The sequence below is a fragment of the Wasmannia auropunctata genome, unplaced genomic scaffold (genome assembly GCF_000956235.1).
Source record: "Wasmannia auropunctata unplaced genomic scaffold, wasmannia.A_1.0 LD335990.1, whole genome shotgun sequence".
NCBI lineage: Eukaryota > Metazoa > Arthropoda > Insecta > Hymenoptera > Formicidae > Wasmannia > Wasmannia auropunctata.
This window is the reverse complement of record NW_012026900.1, coordinates 607,922-632,926: the sequence shown is the minus strand read 5'-3', so window position 1 is coordinate 632,926 and position 25,005 is coordinate 607,922. Positions and strand designations below refer to the sequence as shown.

General features: G+C 32.5%; 4 protein-coding genes across 7 annotated transcripts; 3 read left to right on the top strand and 1 right to left on the bottom strand.

The window, feature by feature from the left end:
• Positions 1–587: 587 nt before the first annotated feature.
• On the bottom strand, positions 588–7,413 carry LOC105453973 (ATP-dependent RNA helicase DHX36). Its single transcript, XM_011696283.1, has 14 exons — positions 7,169–7,413; positions 4,955–5,476; positions 4,543–4,732; positions 4,278–4,452; positions 3,903–4,051; positions 3,439–3,571; positions 3,174–3,372; positions 2,655–2,919; positions 2,246–2,538; positions 1,742–2,168; positions 1,455–1,663; positions 1,287–1,372; positions 1,113–1,204; positions 588–848 (listed from the first exon to the last, which is right to left on the bottom strand). Exons 1-14 carry the CDS (start codon positions 7,221–7,223, stop codon positions 746–748), a joined length of 2,898 nt encoding a protein of 965 aa, XP_011694585.1. The 5' UTR covers positions 7,224–7,413; the 3' UTR covers positions 588–745.
• Positions 7,414–7,687: 274 nt separating this feature from the next.
• Positions 7,688–11,600, top strand: LOC105453972 (synaptic vesicle 2-related protein). Of its 2 annotated transcripts, none has more exons than XM_011696280.1 (8): positions 7,688–7,784; positions 8,336–8,597; positions 9,146–9,330; positions 9,420–9,616; positions 9,701–9,764; positions 9,850–9,975; positions 10,061–10,269; positions 10,428–11,600. In XM_011696280.1, exons 2-8 carry the CDS (start codon positions 8,432–8,434, stop codon positions 11,035–11,037), a joined length of 1,557 nt encoding a protein of 518 aa, XP_011694582.1. In that variant the 5' UTR covers positions 7,688–7,784; positions 8,336–8,431; the 3' UTR covers positions 11,038–11,600. The 2 variants fall into 2 exon arrangements, with proteins under 2 accessions (XP_011694582.1, XP_011694584.1); XM_011696282.1 differs by lacking the exon at positions 7,688–7,784 and adding an exon at positions 8,707–8,894 and having other exon boundaries at positions 8,508–8,597.
• Positions 11,601–12,246: 646 nt separating this feature from the next.
• On the top strand, positions 12,247–13,832 carry LOC105453971 (viral IAP-associated factor homolog). Its single transcript, XM_011696279.1, has 5 exons — positions 12,247–12,444; positions 12,683–12,824; positions 12,914–13,142; positions 13,218–13,426; positions 13,506–13,832. The coding sequence occupies exons 1-5, from the start codon at positions 12,442–12,444 to the stop codon at positions 13,640–13,642; spliced, it is 720 nt and encodes a 239-aa protein (XP_011694581.1). The 5' UTR covers positions 12,247–12,441; the 3' UTR covers positions 13,643–13,832.
• A 963-nt stretch (positions 13,833–14,795) lies between these two features.
• Positions 14,796–18,775, top strand: LOC105453970. Of its 3 annotated transcripts, none has more exons than XM_011696278.1 (5): positions 14,796–15,122; positions 15,343–15,542; positions 16,441–18,097; positions 18,196–18,325; positions 18,445–18,775. In XM_011696278.1, exons 3-5 carry the CDS (start codon positions 16,510–16,512, stop codon positions 18,602–18,604), a joined length of 1,878 nt encoding a protein of 625 aa, XP_011694580.1. In that variant the 5' UTR covers positions 14,796–15,122; positions 15,343–15,542; positions 16,441–16,509; the 3' UTR covers positions 18,605–18,775. The 3 variants fall into 3 exon arrangements, with proteins under 3 accessions (XP_011694580.1, XP_011694578.1, XP_011694579.1); XM_011696276.1 differs by having other exon boundaries at positions 15,343–15,589; XM_011696277.1 differs by having other exon boundaries at positions 14,796–15,143; positions 15,343–15,589.
• The last annotated feature ends 6,230 nt before the right edge of the window (positions 18,776–25,005 follow it).

Sequence of the window (25,005 nt, the reverse complement as noted above, 5' to 3'; positions counted from 1 at the left end):
CAATAAAAATTTATAGCTATAAAAGGATTATGTATTTATATTTCTAATTAAAAATGATAAGAGTGAATTTTTGGGAAAACTTTCAAATATGAAATATTTCAATCGATTAATATATCTATTCTTTAATACTGAATAAATACTCATTTATAAATGTCCATTTAACTACAATTAGTTGACATTTAAATTATCGCGCTTTTGTGTCCATCTTCAAAAATGTAACAATTTGAAATTTTGCGTTCTCTAGTATTCCTAAATAATCCTAAGAAACATCTTCTATTATTATATTTTCTATATCAAAATAAAAAAAATGTTTCTTAGTTTAACTTATCATTCAAAAATTATTTTAGATATACAAGAAAATATTTTTAGAAAAAGAATATTGATCGCGTTACGAACATTTTCTTCGATTTTTTATACATAGAATAGAATCTTTCATTAATTGAAACTTGTAAAATCGAGACCACAGAGTACGGTAATAATTTAGACATCTATTAATTTTGACTTAGATATTTTGAGGTATTACTTATCACCAATAATTATTATTATGCATAATTTTTTATATACGTTTATATAACAGAAAAAAAAAATTAACGAAAAAAATTAAAGAGTTTATTGTACAAATTATTTGATGACATGATTTTAACGATGTATATTCTTTGAACAATATCGGAGCAGTAAAATATTAACAATTACAATTAGGTTGTAATATTAATTAAATATTACAAATACAAATTAATGAATGCAATCAATCGATAGTATCGTCTATGTAATCTTCATAATGTACGCTTTCACGTGTATTATCAAAACCCACTTCTTGATCTGTTTGAGAGACCAATTCAATAATTCCCCTGTAACATAATCAAACAGAAATTCACATATTCATAATTATAATTATTATACCAACAATCACAATTATTAACATAATTTATTTGCAAGTTTATTTGCAAGAAATGATTGTAAGAAATAGGTAACAAAAGAAAATTGATCATAAAGACTTTAGGATCAATTTGCTTTCATTATCTAAAAAACTCTTATCTAAACAACATTTACTTGTGTTACTTTTCTATCAACGTAATGATATGTGTAAATAATAAATGTATATGTAAATTTACTTTAATAAGTCCCCTTCAAATGTTGACCACGATACCGTTGCTGGATTCGTAACTTTATATTCCAATAAACTATTCAGAGCGTGCTGAAGTTCCTGTATAACGAGAAGATATTTCAAAATAATCTCCTTTCTCTAAGAATGTCTAAATAATGCATATATATATTAATTTACATACCTGTATCATTTCCGCAGTTTCTCGATCGCAAACAACATCTTCCAAAAAGTTCAAGCTACTGATTATATAATGTCCTCTTTCTCGTCCTAGAATATAATGTTATCACACGTGTGCGATTAATACACTGAATGATTGGTACGCGTTCGAATAGAAAAGAGTTATATTTACTTATCGACAGACTTGGTCCGGCAAACACTAAACTCGGTACATTTATACATGTAGTATCATGTAAAAATATAGCGGTGGAGCGTTGTTTTGTGAAATATGTCAAGTACTGACTGGGAAAGTTGGAGGCTCTGTTATTTACGCTCGACGGATGTAAACGTACAGAACCGTCTTCCGGCGTCCAACCGACCACCCCATTTTTCGTAATTTTCCTACAACAGAATCAGGTACACGTTAACGTTAATATCGTTGTATTCAAGTCAAACGAATTAGAATTAATGTTTGCCAACCTTATGGCAGCGATGTTAGGATATAATCCTGCACAGACGATGGTTTTTATCAACGCTATGTTATCCGAATTTCTATTAGATTCTATATGGCTTGGGTCCTCACTATCCAGAAATTTCATCTCATACAAATACTGTGCAAATTGAGTTTTCATTTCGGAGAGAAGTTTCAACGTGTTGAAAGAGAGAAAGTACTCTCGGCAAAACTGCCAAGCCTTGCCTCTTTGGCGTGCGACCTCGTATCTTCTTAGAGCCTCCGCGAGAGCAATATGGTCACTATACTGCTCCATGCTGAGCTCCAACTTTTTTCTATTAGCTTGCTCCTCTTGTCCCAATGGACAATAGAAAGCGTCTTTGAATGTGAGACTGGCAGCAATAGCAAATATTGGCTCAACACAAGAGAACAATGCACCCCACAGAATCATTTTTCCTACAATAAAACATAATGTCGGTTACATTAAAGTTACACACAATTCAGCTTCGTAACAATAGCAACAATAGAATTACCTGTTCTAGGATCAAGCGGCAACTGCGCCAAATGATAGCCCAAGGGAGTCAAATTCTCGTTTTCGTCGAGGGCATTGAGTTTCTCGAGTAAGTCAAGAGACAGATCAATGGCTTTTAGATCTGGCGAATCCATGACGGTAGATAGGAACGGTTTGACTCTGCCTAATTGCAGGATTTTTATTTGCAAAATTACCTCCTCTAAGCGCGTCCTCAGCATCTCTGGCAATGGATATTGCTCAAGTGTCATTTCTCGTGCTCTTGTATACATATGATAACATTCCCCATTTTTAACCCTATATTTAAAAAAAGAACATACTGATTTAATTGTAATCTACACGAACAAATTCGATAAAAAATGTATTTTTTTTTCTTTTAGTACAAAATTGTAGTAATATATAAAATACCGCACCTGCCAGCCCTACCGCGTCTTTGCTTGGCATTGGCTAAGGATACCCATTCAGGCTCCAAAGTCTGAATGTTCTTATTCACGTCGAATTTTCCAAATTTCGTTTTCCCGCAATCTATTACATACACAACATCTTCTATAGTTATTGACGTCTCAGCAATTGAAGTTGCAATAATTATTTTACGAACGCCAGGAGGTGGCTCTTTAAATATAAGTTTCTGATCAACTGTCGGCATACGTGAATGAAGAGGATAGATGACGAATTTATCTGTAAGAAAAAAGAAATCTGTTAATCATGATGCTTGGTTTAAAATATACAATCAAATATGTATCAAGATAATTATGAACTCAATAACACAATTAATTAGGAAAAAGTAAAAAAATTCAACTTTATCTCATTTGAAAAATTAATTTGTTAATTCGACGATTAAATATGTAATATGTAAATTAAAATTAAACAAAATCGCCATATATTTATACCTATTTATAGCATTATATTAATATATAGAAATATATACTTACCGTTTGGTTTAAGTTTAGAATTAGTTTGTAACATTTTGTTTAATTTCGATATATCCATCATGCCAGGTAAAAAAATTAGAATAGCGCCCGGATTTTTTGTGTTACAGATATATATAACTAATTCTTGTATGAGCTCCAATGAAAGATCTTCACTAAGTGGATTCCGTAATTCTTTAATAACTTGTGGTTCATATTTCTTCTGTAATTATGTAAAATATTTTAAATATATAGGTAAAGAAAATGATCATCACTTATTCATATTTACCTCAGCTATAAGTTGTCTAATATAAGGCTGTAATACGTCTAGAAATTCGTCTTTCTTATTCTGTTGCTCTTTATATCTTTTCAAATGTTTCCTGTAACCTGTAGGTTCTGGTGGTGGTTCGGGAAATCTGTATCTGTAAATTAAAAAAAGATACAAGTATTATCTCTCATGCATACAGAACCTAAAGTCATATAAAAAATTGTCTGAAATCTCTATCAAGTATATCAATGTAATTTTTCAATAACGTAGAATGACAAATCAAAACCTGTCGATTCGCAATCGATAGAGATTTCGGATTCAATCCCAATCCTTATTTTACATATGCTTCAGTTTACGAGAGGCTAAGTAAAAGAGCCTCTTGAAAAATTTTGAGTGAGAAAGTACGAGATTCTTGTAGTATAAAATTGTAAGCCAGGAATAACAAACTAAAATACGGATTTCAATAACACTGTAACAATACTAACCCTACAAACGATAAAACGTCTTCTAAATAAAATTCCTGTACTGGATAGGTGAATCCCGGTATGTGTATCATCGGACAGTTGTCATAATATGTCGAAAATCTTTCAGCATTCAATGTTGCGCTCATCAAGAGAACTTTCAAGTCTACTCTCTAAAAAGTAAGCGAGAAAAACTATTACAACTCAAATTATAAAATTTTAATCAAATAATTTTATAGAAAAAAATATATGTTTCAAAAATATAATACAAAAAATATACATATCTGAAATTCTTAAATAAAATAACAATACAAGACATAACAGTTAAATACAATCTGAATAAAAGTACATATTAATTTTAATATTTAGTATTAACGACATGATGTCACCGAAACTTACTTTTGGGATAACTTGTTTTAATAATGTAATGATGAAGTCACTTTCTGTGCTACGTTCGTGAATTTCATCCAGTATCACATGAGAGAAACCCTTTAATGCTGGATCATGTTTCATCATTTGCAGCAATATACCAGTAGTACAAAACAATATACTTCCTTGTTCTCGCGATGGAGTTCTATGGATAAAAGAAACAAAATCAAAGTGAAACAACATTATAGGCTTTTTATAAAATATTATATAGTATACACATTTCACATAGATTTACTTTTCAAGTCGTATCTGGTAGCCGACAGAATTTCCAAGTCTTTCTGCTCTTTCTGCAGCTACACGTTCAGCAATGGAAATAGCTGAAATCCTTCTAGGCTGCGTGCAAATTACTCGAGTAACGCTACCGTTTCCCGCTTCTAACTCATCATCCAATATAAATTGCGCGACCTGTGTAGTTTTGCCACATCCTAAAATGTAAAAAAAAAATCCTTAATTATTGACTTGTTATGATTTATTAATTGTTAATTGAAATCGGAAATTCAAATAACTAAAAATGAAAACACACTCAGCGCATGTTTAACGATGCAAAATCAAATTTCTTTAATTGGGTCATTGCATTGCTTCAATAAATCAAATAATAATCATAAAAAAATTCTAGCCTACATTAATAAATAATTATCGCGACTTACCGGTTTCTCCACTAATAACAACAACTTGATTATCCTCAATCAATTGTAATATTTCTGATTTTTTTTTATATGCTGGTAACTTTGATCGAAACTTCAACATATTTTTATAAGCTTCCTGACTCTGCTTGTCTCTGTATTCACTTTGTAATATTCTGTCTATGTCGCTATTTCTTTGCAACTTCGACCTCACACTTATAGCTTTGGCAAGATTCTGCTGCATATCGCCGTGTATAATGTCTAAAAATTTTCTTCTAAATTGAATATCATGAATCTGATATTTGCCGTCCTCGGATTTGAAATTTTCATGAGGAATTAAATTGTAAAATCTTTTTGAGTCATTTAATATAACCTTAATTCTTTGCTCTGTTTGAAATGATAATTTAAACATTTCTGGAGTATTCTTTTTCTTTCTTTCTATATTTTTGTTTCTGTAATACAATCCTATTTCCTTTCCTCTTAATCCAGGAGGTCTTCGAGTTTGTGAATATGCTCTTCCTTGTCCAGATGTAGACTGTGTTTGTTCTAAAAAAATTCATAGCAAATTGTATTTGAAAAATATTTCACTTTTCTTGATTTGATAAAATAAAACTTTATCTATTATTTATTAGAATGCATACTCCAAAGAAAGAATAGCAATTATTACATTATCAAAATAGTGAAATATCAAGCGTTCAAAGAATGTTTAAAAAATAAGATTTTCAAAAATTAGGCTTATAAGAATAAACGTAATATATCAATAAAAGTTTCATTTGTGCTTCGATTAGTAAAGTATTTAATATCAAAAATAAAAAATTAAATAAAAAAACCACTAAATAATAAATTTACAACGTTAAAATTACTTTTTATGTCAAACAATTGAATATCTTGTTAACAATAGACATACAGATACATTACAGATAGATGAATTTAATAAAAGGCTTTTGCCCAATGCTTATTTCAATTAAGTTTCTCATGTTAGTCGTGGAAAAAACATTGCAAGGCTGTATATTTGTGGCTATTCCTCCAAAAGATTTGTTTCTAAATTCTAGATTACTTTTAAAAGTTCTATTAGAGAAATTATGTAGATATGGAATATTAATGTAGATATGGAATATTACATATACAACAAAAGATAAGATTATTAATTAATGTAATATCAGCCACAATCACTAAAAAAACATTTCATATAATTCCTTCATTAATTTATTTAGTTAGGACAAAATAAAAATTCTTTCGATAAACGAAATGATATCTGCTTAATTTCAAATTATAATACGCCTTTATACAACTATAATACCTCGGCCAGAAATATAAAGCACCTTCCATTTTCTGGAAAGGGCGACAATTAAAGCTGAAGGATTAACAAAATAAAATTGTTTAGCACACTTGTAGTATCGTTATTAAATTGATCAATTGAATTTGCAATAATATTTCAGCTTTTATGATTGTGTTCTCAAAAATTCGAAAATTTATTATATAGCTGAAATTAAAAGATTAAAAATATTATTGGGCATCAATATCTAACTTAGGCCGAATCTTGACTGTTTCTTCTACTATTTGTAGCATACATATAGCAGCCTTATTTGAAATTATTGTTAATATAAAATTGTTATAATAAATATTAATTTTCAATAAAACTTTTTAAATTTGTTTTTCATTAAATAAAAAAACATTGATGTAAGAAAGTTTATGTCAATTTGTGAGAGGTGCTTCATACTTACGACCAAGGTATGTATAATCTAAATTATTTCATGAGTATCGAATTACAATCATTTCTCAGTAATCTATAGGTTAATGTAACCGAGATTTTGTTTTATGACCAAGGCTGTATAATCTATATTATTTCACTAGAGTCGAATTACAATCATTTCTCAGTAATCTAAGTCGTAACAGAGATTTATTAATATTACAAGGAATTTATTAGGAATATTACAAGAAGTGTGAAAATAGGTATGAGTGTCTGAGAATAACCAATTAGTTCTTGCCGATTGTTTCTTCAAAGTATGGCTTGGCGTGGGTTTCGTTTCATGCATTCTTTTCATACATCATTTTATTCTTGTTACTCACTGAAGCGGCTAAGCAAGCATAAAATGATACATCACGCGTGCAAAGGGAACGCGTCTCGAAGGTGAGAGAAAACACGTGATGTGCGTACAACGAAAAGCATTTGTATTAAGAATGCGACAATGACTTTGGAAATGAACTTGGATTTCGTTAAAGGATTTCGATACTTACCATTTCTGTTATGTCGCGCGAAGTAGTGCGACGAACCTCTGAAACCGCGTCGCATTTTTGCGAATAAACGTAGAGGATTCGTTAACGTCGAGGCTAATCTGTACTCCAGTTGCTCCACTTCTCATTCACTCGCGACCGACGACGATTGCCGGACGAATGTCTACTTTTCACGATCCGACCTAACCTCACGAAGCGTCTTTTGTCGCGGCATTTAATAGGTCCGCGTTTCTCGTACGACGTACCATCTGCATTGCACTTTCTGCACTTAAAAGAGACTTTAATCAGATGTTTTTAAAGAGAATGGACGAAAAGTAGAAAAGATTCCGCTCAATTGATCTCGGATCTTATTCTCGAAATATTTACATATAAAAATATACAAAATTACTATTAGTACCTTCATGTGTGAAATTTGTCGAGAATACGACTCTTGATTCTCGTAGTTGCACTTTCTGCAATTAAAATAGAGCAGAGGTATACTCGCTGACGTTGAAGAGAAAGAGAGGAAGGACGAAAAGTACAGAACAGAACTACGAACTCCGAACTCGTCAGCAATAGCAATCCCGGAATGGGGCGGACGATCGAGGGAGCTGCGCTTGGTTGCGTTTATTTTTCATAAGTATGTAAACAATAACTTGGAGTCTAAGAATTCACGATTGTTAAAAAAAATGAGAAGTCGAGAGGCTTGGATAGCTCTTGTTTGGGAACTTGGAGAGATTTCGCGTCTTATATATGTTTCACTTTTTTTTCTATTTTATTATTTTATTCAACTTTTCTTATCGCTGATTAAACAAATTTGCTATTGTCAATAAAAAAAAAAAAGAAAATGCAATCAGAAACTAGATTAAATCGCGCGTTCTTGATCGTCGAAGTAGAAAGTATTCATTATGCGTGCGCGACCGAAGGATTAACCTACAAAGCAGAGTTGACAGCTTCGCGCGATGGTGACACGTATACATAAATACACGTGCTTCACGCGAGATCAGAGGCCTGTTTTTTTATAGGTGAACTGGCTACACTAGTTCAGAGTTTATCTTTCTTCTTCCAGTGTAGAAAGAGAAAGATAAACTGGTGAACTATGCAGCGGTTCAGCTATGAAAAACAGGCGTCAGGTAATTCGAGTTCCACGCGAGATTTGAATTAAGACGGAATTAATAAAACATTTCTCAGGGTCGATTCCCGCTCGTTCCCGTCAGTGAGATCCTGGTAGTCGGCGGATGTTTGGGAATTTATCTATGTCGCGATCACGTTGAAAGAGGCACAATCATGTCGGAGCCAGATAAACAATCCAGCGAACCGTATCGCCAATTAGAGGAATCACATGGCGCCGAGCTGAATGTCGGCGCACAAGGCACGTCGAGCTGCCACACGAGCTTGGAGAACGGCGCCGAACGGTCGATGGAACTCTCCTCCGTTGTGGTCATACCCGATGGTATGTTACTCATGAGCCGCTCTCGAGTCTCTTGTAAACATGTAAATAGGCGTAGTTCGTATGTACGTGATTGCAGTGTTTAATGATACTCCGTGTTCTAATTGTACAGAAGGGTTTACCTAACACGAGAAAAAGAAGGACTACGTACGCTGTAAATATTTTTAATACCGCATGATAACATAACACTGGGGAAGCTGGTTTTACTAATGGCTACGTTAAGTTGTGGTAACACGGAACGCGCTGCAGAGTGTCTTTAACAACAGTATACATTAGACGTGCATGCGTGCAAAGAATTAGGTGTGTATATATATTTTCCATAAACTTTGTGTGACGAAAAAAATATGTATTACTTAAATCTGTCATTTAAATCTTAAATTTAGAGGCAATACGCTTCTGTATATGAATGAAGTATCGTAAGATAAATTAAAATGTAAAATAACACAGTAGTGTAATTTTACGCAGTAGTATAATAGAAGAAATGTAACAATTGTGAGATAAGATAAATTAAATTTAATTAAATATCAGGTTTAATTAAATTTCATTGACAGACACATTTACTGTGGTACAAGCCATCAATGCGTTGGGCTTTGGAAAGTTCCAAGTAAAATTGTCTCTGTTCACGGGTCTCTGTTGGATGGTAGACAGTATGGAGATCACAATACTGAGTATCCTAAGTCCATCCTTACATTGCGATTGGGGCATTTCTAGATACCAACAAGCACTGACTACAACGGTATCTTTTTTTTTTTGAACTTGCCATAATTATTCTTGTAAAATATGAATATCGACGATACGATTCAATTGTGGGAATTGAAATTTTAGGTAGTATTTCTTGGTATGATGTTAAGCTCTACTTTCTGGAATAATTTGAGCGACAGATACGGTCATAAGCAAGCTTTAACCTTGTGCGCGGTGCTGTTGGCCTATTACGCATTTCTGAGTTCATTTGCGCCGAATTTTCTCTGGATCCTGTTGCTTAGAGGCGTTGTGGGGTTTGCTATTGGTTGTGTACCACAATCGTAAGTATTTGGTAAGTTTCTTAAAAGCGAATAACTAGCTCGTCTTGGAACCTGTTGTCACCATTGACTTGTCTTTTTCTGCAGAGTGACCCTATACGCAGAGTTTCTGCCAGCGAAACAACGTGCAAGATGTGTTATTTTACTGGATGTAAGTTTACATCATAAGTATTGTGGATTAATAAGGATAATATAGGATAATTATAATTAAAAAGTATATATATTGCGTGTACTAGTGTTTTTGGGCTCTCGGAGCTTGTTTTGAAGTGGCGATTGCATTAATCGTGATGCCCAATTTTGGATGGAGGTGGCTTCTTATATTATCATCCATTCCATTATTTATATTCGCTGTAATAACACCGGTTCGTAAATTTATATGTATTCAATGTATATCATTTATTTAGAAATATTTTAAAAATTACATCAAATGATTTCACATATTTGCAGTGGCTGCCGGAATCTACAGTGTTCGATATGACAGCTGGAAGAACAGATCGTGCAATTTCGACGTTAGAACGTGTAGCCAGAGAAAATAAGAAATCGTTGCCTCTAGGAAGACTAGTTATGGATCGATTTTATCAAGGCCATCATGGACGATTTAAAGATGTTCTGAGCAAAGAAATGTGCAGAACGTCTGCTTTACTTTGGCTCGTATGGTAAATAATAAATTGCAATACAAAATTAAGAAATTAAATTTAATAATAAATTTTATTTTATTTTATGATTCTAAATCTAAACAGTTGAATAGAATATATTAGTAATATATATATATATATTAAAATTCTAAATATGTGTTATTATACATATTTTGCAGGATGAGCACAGCGTTCTGCTACTATGGAGTGGTGCTAATGACAACTGAACTTTTTCATACATCATCAGAGCAATGTAGCGCATGGGGCACGAACAACGACGAGGGTACGTGCCAACTTGACTGCCGATTACGGCGTAGCGACTATATCGATCTACTTTGGACAACGCTGGCGGAGTTTCCCGGCATATTCTCCACCGTTTACGCGATCGAGAAAATAGGCAGGCGAAAGACGATGGCCTGCCAGTTAGTCATGTTCGCCGTAGTGGTTTGCTTCCTGGGCAGAACCTGTCTGTTGAGCAGAGCGGTGCTGACCATTGCCGTTTTCCTAGCCAGGGGCTTGATCGCCGGTGTGTTTCAGGCCGCGTACGTGTACACGCCGGAGGTGTACCCTACGCATTTGCGAAGCATAGGCGTGAGCGCGTGCAGCGCTATGGCACGAATCGGCGCTATGATCACTCCGTACATAGCGCAGGTATTTTTGCAATGGTCCATCACGGGGGCCATGATCATTTACGCGACAACCGCTCTGTGTGCTGCAATTGCTACGCTCGCGCTTCCCGTGGAGACGAAGAATCAACAATCAAATGACGCGCCTCAGGAAAGTAGATAGGCATTCTTTGCAACGAAGTATTTTAGTATATTGACCGAAATTTACTCTACTCTATCTCGCATTATTTAGGATACCTTTTTATTCTTATTACATTGCGATATATATGTAATAACAGATGTGTATACACAGTCGGCTCTTGATTAATTGAGAACTCGTCTTGTGTATTCGTACATGACCATATATGCGAACAATTTTAGTCGTTATCAATGTATTATTTAATCAAATGGACGTATCTTTATTTTTTAATTATATATAATAACACGCCTATATATTTAATCTATTTATTATATAGTGTAGAAACAAGGGAATTTTTTATTGTTAACAAGGGAAATTTTTTCATCTACTCAAGGATTTATTATCAAAATGTTAATTCTAAGTTACACAATATATACAAACACAAAGACTGACACGTGTGCGACTTTTAAGAAAAGTGCCAAAACAAATATTGATCAATGAATATTGTATGCTCTCAATTTCGTATATTGTATAATTTTGAATTTACTCTTAATGGTAACGATTGTAAGTATTTGATGGAATATATAAATAAAATTAGTTCAATATGATTGGCTTGTTAATAGACAATTATGAATTGAATTTAAAGTCAGTATTGATTAGGGTCATGGTAAACATTGAAACTGATATGAAGAAGCATCTATCGTATGTATGGTAAGTTAAATTGAAAATATTTTTAAAGTGCACAAACTACCATTGCCCACATCATCTCATGCTCGTATTGGCTTTAAATTGAATTTATATATATAATTATATAACTAATATAATTAATTATATATACTATTATAATTATTTGGACAAAACAGATTTTTGTAATTACTTTTATGTAATTTTTGCATATTCAAAATTAAATATTAATTTTTATAATTGAATCAGATAAATACAATAAACTTTGTAATGTTCAGATGTAATATTTTTTTTCATAAGGTGTACAAATTACGATGTGCATCAAATAAGATAATATCCAAGAGTTATATTTTATATATTTTATTTATCAGATATTAATTTATATAACACTAATATATATATAATTAAATAATAAAGAAGTTGTTTAAAGTTAAAAATTGCAGTGTATTGCAAGCTAATCTTGTACAAAAAATTATTGTTTACTGAGATATTTAATATATTTCCTATATAAATTATAGCATTGTAAAATCAATTTATATATGTACGAAACAGCAATGATCTGCACGTGCATGCGTGCGGCAGACGACTACGTCAGATTGCGTTTCGCGTAGTGGCACGGAGTACAAAACAGATCAGCGGTCGGACTCTCTTATGTTGCAATAATTGTATATATTTGGAAGGTTCTTTTTGTGCAAAGAACACAAAGCAGGATTAGTTTCTAGTAAATAAAATAGAAGTGTTTACTACCGGTTTTTGGTTTTGAAAATGGTGAGTACTAGTAAAAATCGGAGTATTTTGAAGGATCAGAGGTTATGTGGAGGTTAGTCACGCGTGATTCCTTTTATGGTAACAAGACTGTAGGTGGAAAGATACTTTATACATATATATATAGACATTTAAATTTTTTTATTATATCATTTCATAATATAAAACAAAAAACTCAATATACTTCTGCGTTTTACATTGTCTCAGCAGATAGCTTCACAAGTTGATTTCTCAATTTTAGCAAGATCCAAATGAAGATACCGAATGGAACGATATTCTCAGGAGGAAAGGTATCATACCCGAGAAGCAGAAAGAACATGAAGTTACCGAGGATCAGATAGTAAACCTCTTGGAGAGTACGATAGACGAGAAAACAGGACGTGGTGATTATGCTTCTCAAATCTCTCAAATCGCTTTTTAATTTTCATCAATGTGTCTTAATATCGTCTGCTCACACTCCGGCTTTTCGCAGCTCCAGACAGTTTAGAGGAGAAGACCTTGGACGAGTTAGATGAGCTGGAAGACGAAGAGGACGAACGTGTTCTGGAGGAGTATCGACGGAGGAGGATAGCGGAGATGAAGGAGCTGGCGAACAAATCCAAATACGGGGAGGTGCAAGAGATATCCGCGGAGGGTTACGTTAAAGAAGTTAACAATGCCGGGGAAGACGTTTGGGTTGTTTTACACCTTTACAAATCCGGGTACGATGAAACAAAGCAGAATGAACCTTCGCGGCCATCGCGGCGATGAGACTAACTTACATTATATATTTTCAGTATTCCACTTTGTACTCTAGTCAATCAGCACCTTGCCAGTCTAGCGAGAAAGTTTCCTGCCACTAAGTTCTTGAAGAGCATCTCCACCACTTGTATCCCGAACTGGCCCGACAGAAATCTTCCTACAATATTCATCTATCACAATGGAAATATGGTGAAACAAATTATTGGGGCGCTCGAATTCCGTGGCATGAAACTGTCTGAAGCGGGTACGCATTGATTGTACAAAATGTCGCAAAGAAAATGTGCAAAGGAAATGATGATTGTGCTGTTTACTTTGTTGTGTAGAATTGGAATGGATGTTGGGGCAAGCAGACGCAGTACCAACGAAGATCAAGGGGGATCCTCGGCCCAAGATCAATGATGTTTTATTTTCAAGTTTGAAAAATGGAAATGATCTTGATGATGATGGTAATGATTGGTAATTTTATCAATATGAAGTCACTAAAAGATTAATACGTATAGATGCATAAGTATTATCGGACTAATGGTGTTTCACATTTTATTTGTTGTATTTTATTATGTCATATAAATGAACTCATCATTTGTAAAAGTATTTTCGAACCTGCTATATATACACCGTTCATTTTAATAAAATATTTTATTATAATGTTACCTCGCTTCATATTTATACTGTTTTCCCATTTATACTGTTTATAAGAAGCCTCTTTATTCAGTAATTTAAATAAAAATTATTAAACGGTTTATTTAATTAGAATTAGCAAGCTCTTAAATTGTATTTAAAATTCGTATAATTTTAGTATATATTTTTAATTTATAATGTTATAGATATGGAAAAAAATATTTTCTACGGTTTTAAGAATAACATAAAAATTACTTTTATATTCTTATAAAGAAATTGAAAATTGTCAAAATTTATATATATCAATTCTTTTTAAAATTATTCATTTTGAACATTAATAAATATAATTTAATTATTGTTCAGCATCTGATATATTTTGTTAATTACAATTTCTTTTTTTTGTTTATTAAATAAATAATTAAAATAGGATTCTGAAATTCGAGCCCCGTGAATTTAGTTAATCCACATAGTGCATAATTAGTTCTCAAAGAACCGCGAAGAAAATACGAATGATTTCTAAATAACATAAGTAAAAAATAATATTAAAAAATCATATTAAATTGCATTATTAATTTTGCACCAAAATATAATTATCAAAGAGGGTAACGAATATCTTTAAAATCCGTTTTGGACAATTTATACACTTCGGGATAAAATTTTATTTACAACTCGATATCTCATACCTGCACTTCATTTTAATGTGTACTTTATGCATGAACGTACCTATAGGATTTTTTTCGAGGGGGGGAGGGTTATCAATCCTATTAACGCATAAATAGCAATTTTTTGCATTAATAAATTGCATTATTCGATATTTTTTTTACGTAAATATCATCAAACGTCATCAAATATCATATTATAAATTTTATAAAAAATATTTTATTTTGGAAAACCAATAAAAACATAAAAATTGGGGGGGGGGAATTGAACCCCCCAAACCCTCTCCTTGGATACACCCGTGATTCTGTGCACGCGCGCGGCGCACGTACGCGTACCGATACTTCAGATGTTTTGCTCGTGTCGCGCGACGCACAGTCGCGGCGATCCGGATTCCGGGATTTTCGGATCATGAGTTGTAGATCGTTTGCGGCGGCCTTTTAAAGCCGTCGGGAGCGTCGAGGCGCAAGAGGCTACTGATAAGAGAGATTTCGGAGACACCCGACGCCGGTTCAAATGGGTGACACTTCAAAGGGTCGTGGATAAGGAACGATCGTCATTGTCAACTTGGTGACATCGAGATCCCAGGTCCCATGGTGACGTGTTTTTCCACGTGCATAGAGGCTAGAGGCCCGCGTATTACGTGCCTCGAAACCTTTGGAAAAGTACGTACGATACGCACATAGGTATATATTTATATTTACGCGATACATATCGCGCGGCGTCTTTCGGCGCCGGTCCGAATACGGCGAATGTGTTTAGAAAAAAGCACGCCGGGGCTACGGGGCGACTTTGTTTACGTTCGCTCGTTCCGCCCGTAGGATATATCTTTCCACGCGATTATCGCCTCTCTCAAGGACTTCTCAAGTTTCCCTTTTTGTTTAGCGATTGAGAGAGAGAGAGAGAGAGAGAGAGAGAGCGCATCTCTCTCTTGCGTGTCGCTGCGAGCCTACAGTCGTCCGCGGGCGAAAGACGGACTCGTGTGTGTGACGACTACGCGGTTGCGATCCCCCGGTCCCCCCGGACGAACTTCCGTCGCCGGCTATCACTCTGGGAGCGAGATCGGACGGAGCCTGTGACAGATCGTGAGTCTGGCGCTCGCCTTCCCTCCGTTGGCGGAACTCCGACGAAGGTTCTTAAATCATTTTTGTGCGGGACATTTTTGTTTCTTGGAAGGGATGCATGCACGCTGAAACGTACGCGCGGATTCAATCGGCGCTCAACTTGCTAAGTCCGCAAGGACCGCAAGTAGTGTACTTGTTGCTTTTTACGCGTCGATCGAGATTTTAGAGAAAGAGACAAGCGACAATCTTGCCCCTTAAACGCTTATGCTTATATTGTTGACCTTGTACGTATTAAATTACGATTGTATTTCTTTGAAATGTCGATTTTTTTAGCAGAATCATTTTAGCAGAAGCATTTTATATTGCCTCAATTCGACAATAAGCAACAGATGATAGATATCTAATATCTTCTTTTTGTTTTGACTGTATTTCTTTGCACTTTTTGGTTGAAAATGAAATAAAACGAAGAATTGAGAAAAATCATTACAATTAAAGTTAATTTATGCGTCAAATGAATGACTCGATAAAATATCAAAAAAATTTATAAAATGTATAAGTTATGAAATATAGTATGCTGATAATTTTTAATAATTGTTTATAAAATGGTCCTTTAAATGATCTATGTGAACACTTCGTTATTTACAAATGAATGATTGACATGATATTTAATAATCATGCAATATGCTGTTATATGGATTTTTATTTTAAATTAGCTTGGCATTAGGAAATTGTTCAGTTAAGTATACAGCAAAGTTCTTTGAAATGTGACTATAAAGCATTTTATTATTTTAATTAGACAACAGCCGAAGTCATATTTAACGGTCGATCGTGGACAAATAATTTAGCAACTTGCGATCTTATTGAAATAGGCAAATATTTATTAAACATCCCTGTAAATTATTTTATTTACTGGCTAAAGGTTCGTACACATCGATCAGCAGAGCACGATAGAAAAACATAACGGATACTGAACTGCGATAGGAAAAAGATGAAGAACGTCGAAATACATTCGTCTTCCACGAGTTCCTTAAAAACCATCCTTAAGGAAGATGCAAATGTCTCTAAGCACGAAACTATTGCGAATCAAGCTGCATTGGACAATGTGCAGCTCACACGGAGCTTGCCTAATATTTTAAGAAGCAATAATACAAGAAATCGTAAACAGTTTAGCAAGATCGACACTTCCAGCGGAGAAGACGGAAATACTTCTTTAGAATTGAATACGACATTATCCAGCGTTGATTTAGATATGGAAGCCAATTATAATAAAACCGCATCACCAAAATCGCATCATCAAAGGAAGCAAGTGCACAATCCGTTGGACATACAATACGACATTCCCGATTGCAATAATAACAACAATAAAAATAAATTGCAAAAAATTAATCAGTTGGACACATTAAATGTGCCACCAAGTCGCCAGAATACACCAACGAAGAAATTGAAGTATAATAACAAGCAGAAGAAACGTTCTCTGAAAAAGCCGAAAAAAACAGCTCGTAAATCGAGCAGCCGAACAAAAGTGTCGCGTAAAAAGCCACGCATTTTAGCCGCTATTCCAGACCATGTCATTATTCCAAGTATGCAGAACACTAAAGCAATGCAAAATAATAATTTTTTGGAGAATGATATACGTCTTCAGCCCGTTTACAATCTCGATTTTCTAAACAGAAATGTAAATGTTTTAAATGACGTTGCAATAAGACCAGCCGAGCCGAATAACGTTTTCTACTGCAACAACAATGGTTGTCAATGTCACGAGGTTTGTAATGTCGAAAAAGAATATGACATAAATCTCAACGATGTTATGTATTGTAAACCAGCAGAGGAGGTCGACACACCGCAGCCTAAAACTATCCAAAGCGATTTTACAGACTACGAGTTTCCAACGACAGAGAATAATACGCAACGAAAGTCAAAGGATACTTACATTGGCTCTAATTTTTTATGTGAATCCGAAATCTTGTATTCCTGTTCATGTGCGAATTGTATGTCACATGACACAGATATTGTATTTTATGATGGTCCAGTTTCAACCTCTACGAGCAGCGACGACACGGAAGCAGGACTTCTCACATGTGATCTATATACAAGTATAAACGACTTTTACATTGATAATTACTCTCATATATTTGATGACGATTTACTGGACGATATGCTCGACTTGGAAAAGACAAATCTTTACTGCGGAGATTTCGGCGAGAGCAGTTTTACGAAAGAAAACGCATGTACTGGCAATAATAATACAACCGAAATAATTGAAAGCGGCGGCAACGTGTCATCCGAAAACCAAAGTGAATCACAAAATTTACAGCCTTGCCATCTTGATGGAATACGAGATACTTGTGCAGAATCGTATTCTATTCCGTTCTCGGAACTTACGTATCCCAGTGAAGCAGCAAGAATGGAAAATGTAAGTTTTGATAAAACGGATATCTCCAGTTATTTAAATTCGGAAAGCTCTTCGACAAAGGAGAACAAAATAATTTCTCAAGATGAAACTCCGATTCAGAACACTACGTCAACTGATGCATCTACTTCCGGTTCGAAACGTCGGGCACCGAAAAATAAAAAAGGTAAAAGTGTGGAAAAACGTAATTTTAATAAATTATTTCGAGTTCTTATATTACACGAATTGCTTACTCAATAAATATGTACAATATTTTTTCTTCAGATTTATATGTCATCAAGTGTTCTCAATGTGGAAAATATTTTAATAAAAAGCATCAGTTATGGAAACATTTTACTTATTGCAACTTTTACACGGAGCAGTTTCACTGTCATATGTGCAGTAAAATGTACAGGTAAGAATACATAGACAAATAATGAAGACTCGCTTGCTAGTTTTTATAATTACACATACATTATGAACACTTATGGAATGTGTGCTTTATGTACAGACATGTTATTAACACATTTACAGACACAGATCGTCATTAGTATCGCATTTACGGTCAGTGCATGACATAGGACATAGTGTGTCACATGGCCGCCAAGAGAAGTTCTATATTTGTAACAAGTGTAACAAATCATATGTTAGATTTCGCGCTTTCCAAAGGCATGTGCTTGTTCATCACGATTAGTAAGTCCATTTGAACGTCGTTGATAACTGATTCCTAATGTCACGCCCTTCAACTGAAATTGCAAAAATCATACATGATATGAACATCACAGAAGTACGCGCGCGCGCACGCACAAAAGTACAACGTATTAAATAATTTTCATTCGACATACATATATGGTTTAACAAGTAACGTTAAATTTTATGAATAATTTTACATTTTGATAAGTCGGTACTTAACACTTTAATTTTTTATATTTTTTGTCGTCATTTTTGTTATCTAGAAATGTTCCTGAAATGTTTGTTTAGACTTTCTTATTAATGTTTTTGAGCTTTTTTTAGTTTGTAGTGTGCTACAGCGTAATTATTACTACTGTATTTCGAGTGCAATACAGTTTCTTCACTTTGGGAAGAATTTTTCACTTTAAAATATGTAAATGAAAACATTTCTTTTTATCATACAGTTAATTTTACATGGACTTTATTTTAACATTAAATATTAATTTAGGAATAAAAGAAGATATTTAGTACTGAAAAGTAAAGAAATATAAATAAAAATACAAAGAAAAAAAATATAAATAAAAAAATTAAATTTTTGTGTTTTTTTTTCATTTTCAAATTTTTCAAAGCATATACGAATGGAAACACAGTAGTAATGAAACAAATTAAATAAATTTTATTTATATTTATTTTTATATGAAAGACTAAAGCGCCTAAGTTCGAGTACGATAAATTTTACTAATATTTAACTTTGAATTTATCGCATGCGTGAAACGTGATTATTCTACAATTGAATATATGACAGAATACCTCAAATAGATGCCTCTTTTTTGAGCGAAAAGGATCGTATGTTATTACAGGATGAATTATTAATCACTTTCAAGCGAGATCGCTAAATTACACATTTATAACAACCATTAACCATTTTTATAACAACCATTAACACATGTCTTACAAAATGTTGCTTACATTATTAATAAATTTACTAATGAAATTTCATTCGCAAAATATTACTTAAATTTAAATGTATTGTACACGAGTACAATAAATGTATAGTACACGAGTGCCTTTATTATGTGTCATTTTATTTTATGAAATTCAAATAGTGATTAAATCTTACAGATTTTATATAATTTAAAATATGAAACTAAGATCTTGAGATTTCTTTTATCATTAATTGCATTTATCGCGTTGCTTTCTTACATAGAACTTAAATAATTGGATAATTGATGGATAATTCAAAACTTGGGTTAATTTGCAAATTTTATAAAGCATTGAGTAAATTAATCATATATATAATTGCAGCAACATTGAAATATTTGTGATTAAAAACGATATATCACAACAATCTTATATATGATATTTGTGTGCAATGTTGCTAGATGTTTGCAAAAGCTTTTTGTCTATAAAATTAATTTTCAAGAACAGAACTTAATGCGAAATTAAGAGTTATTTTTTAAATTTTATTTACTTAAATTTTTACTGCTGAGTATTAATAGTTTTATATTTTCTTGTAATTAGGAGAATTATCAATGCAAAATCCACAAGAACCTTGAAATTGTGATAAGTCCTGTTTATATTTTAACATTTTTTTATCAATTATAATTGCGATTAATTTGAAATTAAAAGATAAGAGTCTTACTTTATCTTTAAGTATTAATTATTAATTTAATAATTCATACTTAAAGTTATTAATATTTAATACTTAACTAAACTAATACTTAAAAAAGATTTAATCATTAATTTCTGTTATTACATTTATTGGATAGCATTATTTAAATGTTTTACATTGCTATAATGTGATACTTGTCAATACCTAAGTAGATAAATTATTGGGATATTATGATACTTAAAACATTGGATTATAATATATTAAACATAATTTTATATATTTTATGTATAATTTTCAGATATATTGTTTTGTTTTAACGCGTACGTGTTTTGATTTTCGAAAAATCAAAACAATATTGAATTATTTTACTTTATTATTATATTTGCGTTTACGTATTTAACACTAATTGCTTGAGTGTAATAAATTTAAAAATGCCGCAATTAATATCTTCAATGTTGAAAACGACATCGTGACGTCACTGTGACGTCACGCAATTCGAAAACGCGCGTGACATGACATCGTTGGCTCATCTCCCTTTCATCGTGCTGATATTTCATAACAGGTAAGTACAACTTCTATTTTCAAAAAAATACATTCTACCAGCGAAACAGTCAAAAAAGTATGTTACGATTAATTGATAAGAAAATAAGAGAGATTTCAAGATACTCGTAATAATTTAGGATTCGAGTCTTGCGAAAGAACACGAGTGCCTTTATTTCGGCTTTCTCTATAATTAAAGCGAAATCGTGAGACAGTAATACAAATGTATGGACTAACAAATCGATGCCACGTATAAAAGTTATATTAAGTGAATCTCTTTTTCTGTACAAACTCGTCTATTATATATTTCGTTATAAGTTTGTTTCGAATTTCTTTCATTCCGTCGCGCGGAAAAGAAGGTCGACGCGTACTATGAAAGATTCACGCAACTGTCACCCGTTTATTTTGATTCAGGCAAGCTTATGACAAAACGCTCTCTAAATGCTCTGAAGCATTTCAAGTGCACGTTCGGTCAAAATTGAGGGGTGTAGCACCGTGTAGCTGTGTAGGGATTGTAGGGAGATCAAAAGCGTCGTACATAAACTGATCTCGTCACGCGTGCAGTAATAATAATAATATGTGTCTCGATAATATTTCGCTGAAAAAAAGCAAAATAATTTCTTCATTAAAACAACATGGCGATTTCATTGTCAACAATTCTATTTTTTATTATATTTTACTGTATATGTATTAAAATATTCCAGTTCTATGTATGTAAATATTCTAATCTATAATGTTAATAATATATGTATACGTACACAATGCATACACATATATGTGGTAGTGCTTAACTGATAAAGATTGATATTTAAATTGATACTTGTAGTTTATTATATTTCCAATATGAAAGCAATTATTATTCAATAAGTAATAAGCTATAATTCGACGCAATGTGAAATAATTTTTATTAATGTATTATAATTAATATTGTTATTAATAATTTAGAAATCTCCTACCATAATTGATATTGATATGATTTAATACAACATAACATACAACATGCAGTTTCTCTCTTAGAAATAATATTTAATAATTTTCTAAATTTTTTATATTTATTTTTATTTTAATAAGAAATTTATCAAAATCTTTTTTTTCAAAGTAACAATTATTAATATATTTAACACCCTTTCAAAAGTTCCTAAAAATTAAGAAAAGAGAAAAAAATTATTTTTTTAACTTTATAAGAAATTATTGACTAGTTAAATAATATTGACAAGAAGAATATATTAGCTCTTAAAACGATTAAATGTTTACATATATTACGATTACATATATTAGTTTCTGTGAAAGAAATCGATATTTCTTGGTTTTTTAATAATTAATGCGTTTTACGAAAAAAATATTTTATAATTTTTACTTAAATTAAAAATTATTATGTTGCTTATTTATTTAGTTATTTTTAATCTAATTTTTACTAATAACTAAGTTTGCAAATAACTAAATTTTTGCGGATATGAAAATCGTATTTTGCTTTACACAAGAGAAATACTTATTTAGACATTTTTAATTAAAATCTAATCAACATTTCTTTTTACAGACTTGGATGTGAAATGTGGTCGGTTTTGGAGTCGGTGGTATTGTTGAGTAGAATTTAGGATTCAAGTTTCTGCCAAAATTATATAGAAAATCAGTGCAATTTTCGCTCGTATGATTTTCGCATATAGATGCATAAATTTGCATGAGAAACATTGAGCGAGAAAGCAGTGTAAGTTTAGTTTTTGATGTATCTTTCTTTCGAAGACGAATATATATTTGTCTAAAATCTAAATAGTGTTTATTTAAAGTAAAATTATTTTATAATACTTTTCAATATTTAATTTATAATAATTTAATTTTTATTACTAATTCTTATCGATATTTCTACTAAAATTTCTACCGATATTTGAGATTTAAAAAGTTCACTCGTAAAAATAGAGAAATAATTAAAAATTTTTTAATTTTTTTTTAATTTTTATAATAGGACAATTGATTATAAATATTAATATATTAAAAAAAATTTTGCTTGTTAAATGGTGGATTTTGCGTTGCTGAATGCATTGTAGATGTATGAAGTGATATAAAGTGAAGTTTAATCGAATTTATGAATTTTGTTTTATAAATATTTGTTTGTTTATTTAATTATTAAATTATAAATTAATTAAAGTTGCAACTTTATGAATTGTGTGTCGCGAATGTATTGTGTAAAGTGAAGTGAAGTGCAATCAGCCTGAGATGACCACTGCTACAATTACTACTAGACCATTTCCGGACTGTACTTGCAGATGTAATTGCAGCAGATGGATCGGTGGACATCGAGGGACGTCGCGAAATGATGAGTACTGTACTTCAATTAATTTTATAAATAGTCTGTTCTTTCTTAGTTTTACTTTTTTTGCATTTTATTACAATTATCAATCATCTTTTATTTTATAAAATCAAATATTATTGAAAGAAAATTAATACTAATTATTTGGAAATATAATATAATTTAGTTACTTTGCGATTTTTTTCTCAATTAAAATATTGTATACGCGAAATTTATGTATAAATGTAAGTGTACATATATACACAGAATATACATATCTCATATAAACTTCAAGGTTTTTAAAATATAATGAGTAATTAAAAGGAACAGATTATACTGCATGCGTAGTACTTGAATTATTCAATAATTGCACTGATTTCTAATGTACATCAACATTTCACATTTTTTTAAACTGGTATAATATGATTGACTTAAATGAATAAGAGTTTTATATATCGTGGTAATGTTTTACATGAAAATTTTTATGTGTATATTTAAAAACTGAAATACGTATGTATACGTTATTTCAAAGATATTTTATATCCGAGAATGAAATAAGGTCATTTACAATCTGCGTCTTGCATTCTTTAAACATTTCATCGCGTCAGATATAAATCATGTTATTATACAGAAACGTGGAAAGAAAAAATTTCTGATTTACTCGTGATTCCGATCACGACGTCGTACCGTGAAAATATCGTCTGTTCCTTACTATTTACACGTCCGGTTCTCAGCCGTAAATTGTAAACGAGGGCCCCGTCACGTAGCCCCATCGAATTTACTGACGATCGTGCCGCGACGGGTAAACTTGCCTTTTTAACGACGTACGATATCAGTACAGCGGCCCGTTAGTACGTTGCCTCTAATATTGTAACGCCGTATCGACCGTGCGAAACTCATCTCGCGCCAAGATGCCGCCTTATCTCAGCGGCGTGTAATCCTCGCGGTGTCCCGATCGGCATTATATCTATAGAAGCGCAGAGCGCGAACTGTTCTCGAAACAAACTTTAATTAAATGAAATTTTAAGCCGAGTTGCTGCACATTGATACATTTCGTAATCCTCGCCGGTGCAGTTTACATGACCACGATAAATTTAAATTTTAGCGCAGTGGAGCGTGATCGTCTATCTTCATCCTCAAGACAGCTTAAATTTAGCCTGTAACTGTATCACGATGTATTAAATTATTTCGTAAAGATACATGCACGATATTTGTGTCATTTCTTCGGGAAAAGAAACGGGGACGCAAAAGTTAAATCGTCGAATTCTATTAGAGACAACCGAGTTAAAATTGATATATGAATAAGAGTCGCTTTTGCAGAAACTGATAAGTTATTTTCTTCCCTTATGATATAAAAAAATTTATTTATGATTATAGGTAACTATATATCTAGAGATATTCATTTAAAAATAAAATAAATTATACGAAATGTATCGATACTTACTCATTTAAGCATAAAGAAAACTGCGGAATATTAAAAAAAAAAAAACAAATCAAACGAACGGAAAATTGTCTTTCGCGACAAAAAATAACTTTGTTAAACATTTTATTGCATTTAATTAAAACGTATAATTTATGATGATTATAAAGCGAGAAAGTCACATTGCGATAAACAACTTTATGGGATAGCTCGCCATTCTGAAAAGATTTAAAAACAATGAGAAAAGATAGCAGGACGTTGATAGCAATGTAGCCATAAAATATTGATATCACCTGCAATATCGGCGAGATATCGACGCGAAGATACGAAAATGAGAGAGAGAACGAGAGAGAAGGATATATCTATATTTTCTAATATCATAACATATATATCATTAGGACACTTTTATCTCGTATCGGAGTGTATACGCGTATAGACGCGCGCGCGTGCCTTTATCCTCGTGGCCCGCACGCGTGTCACCCCTCGGACAACCTCGCGCTTTCTCCCTCGTCGAAAAGGGTTGGTCCACGGTGGCGCCGTGTCTGGTCAAAACGGGAACGAAAGCTT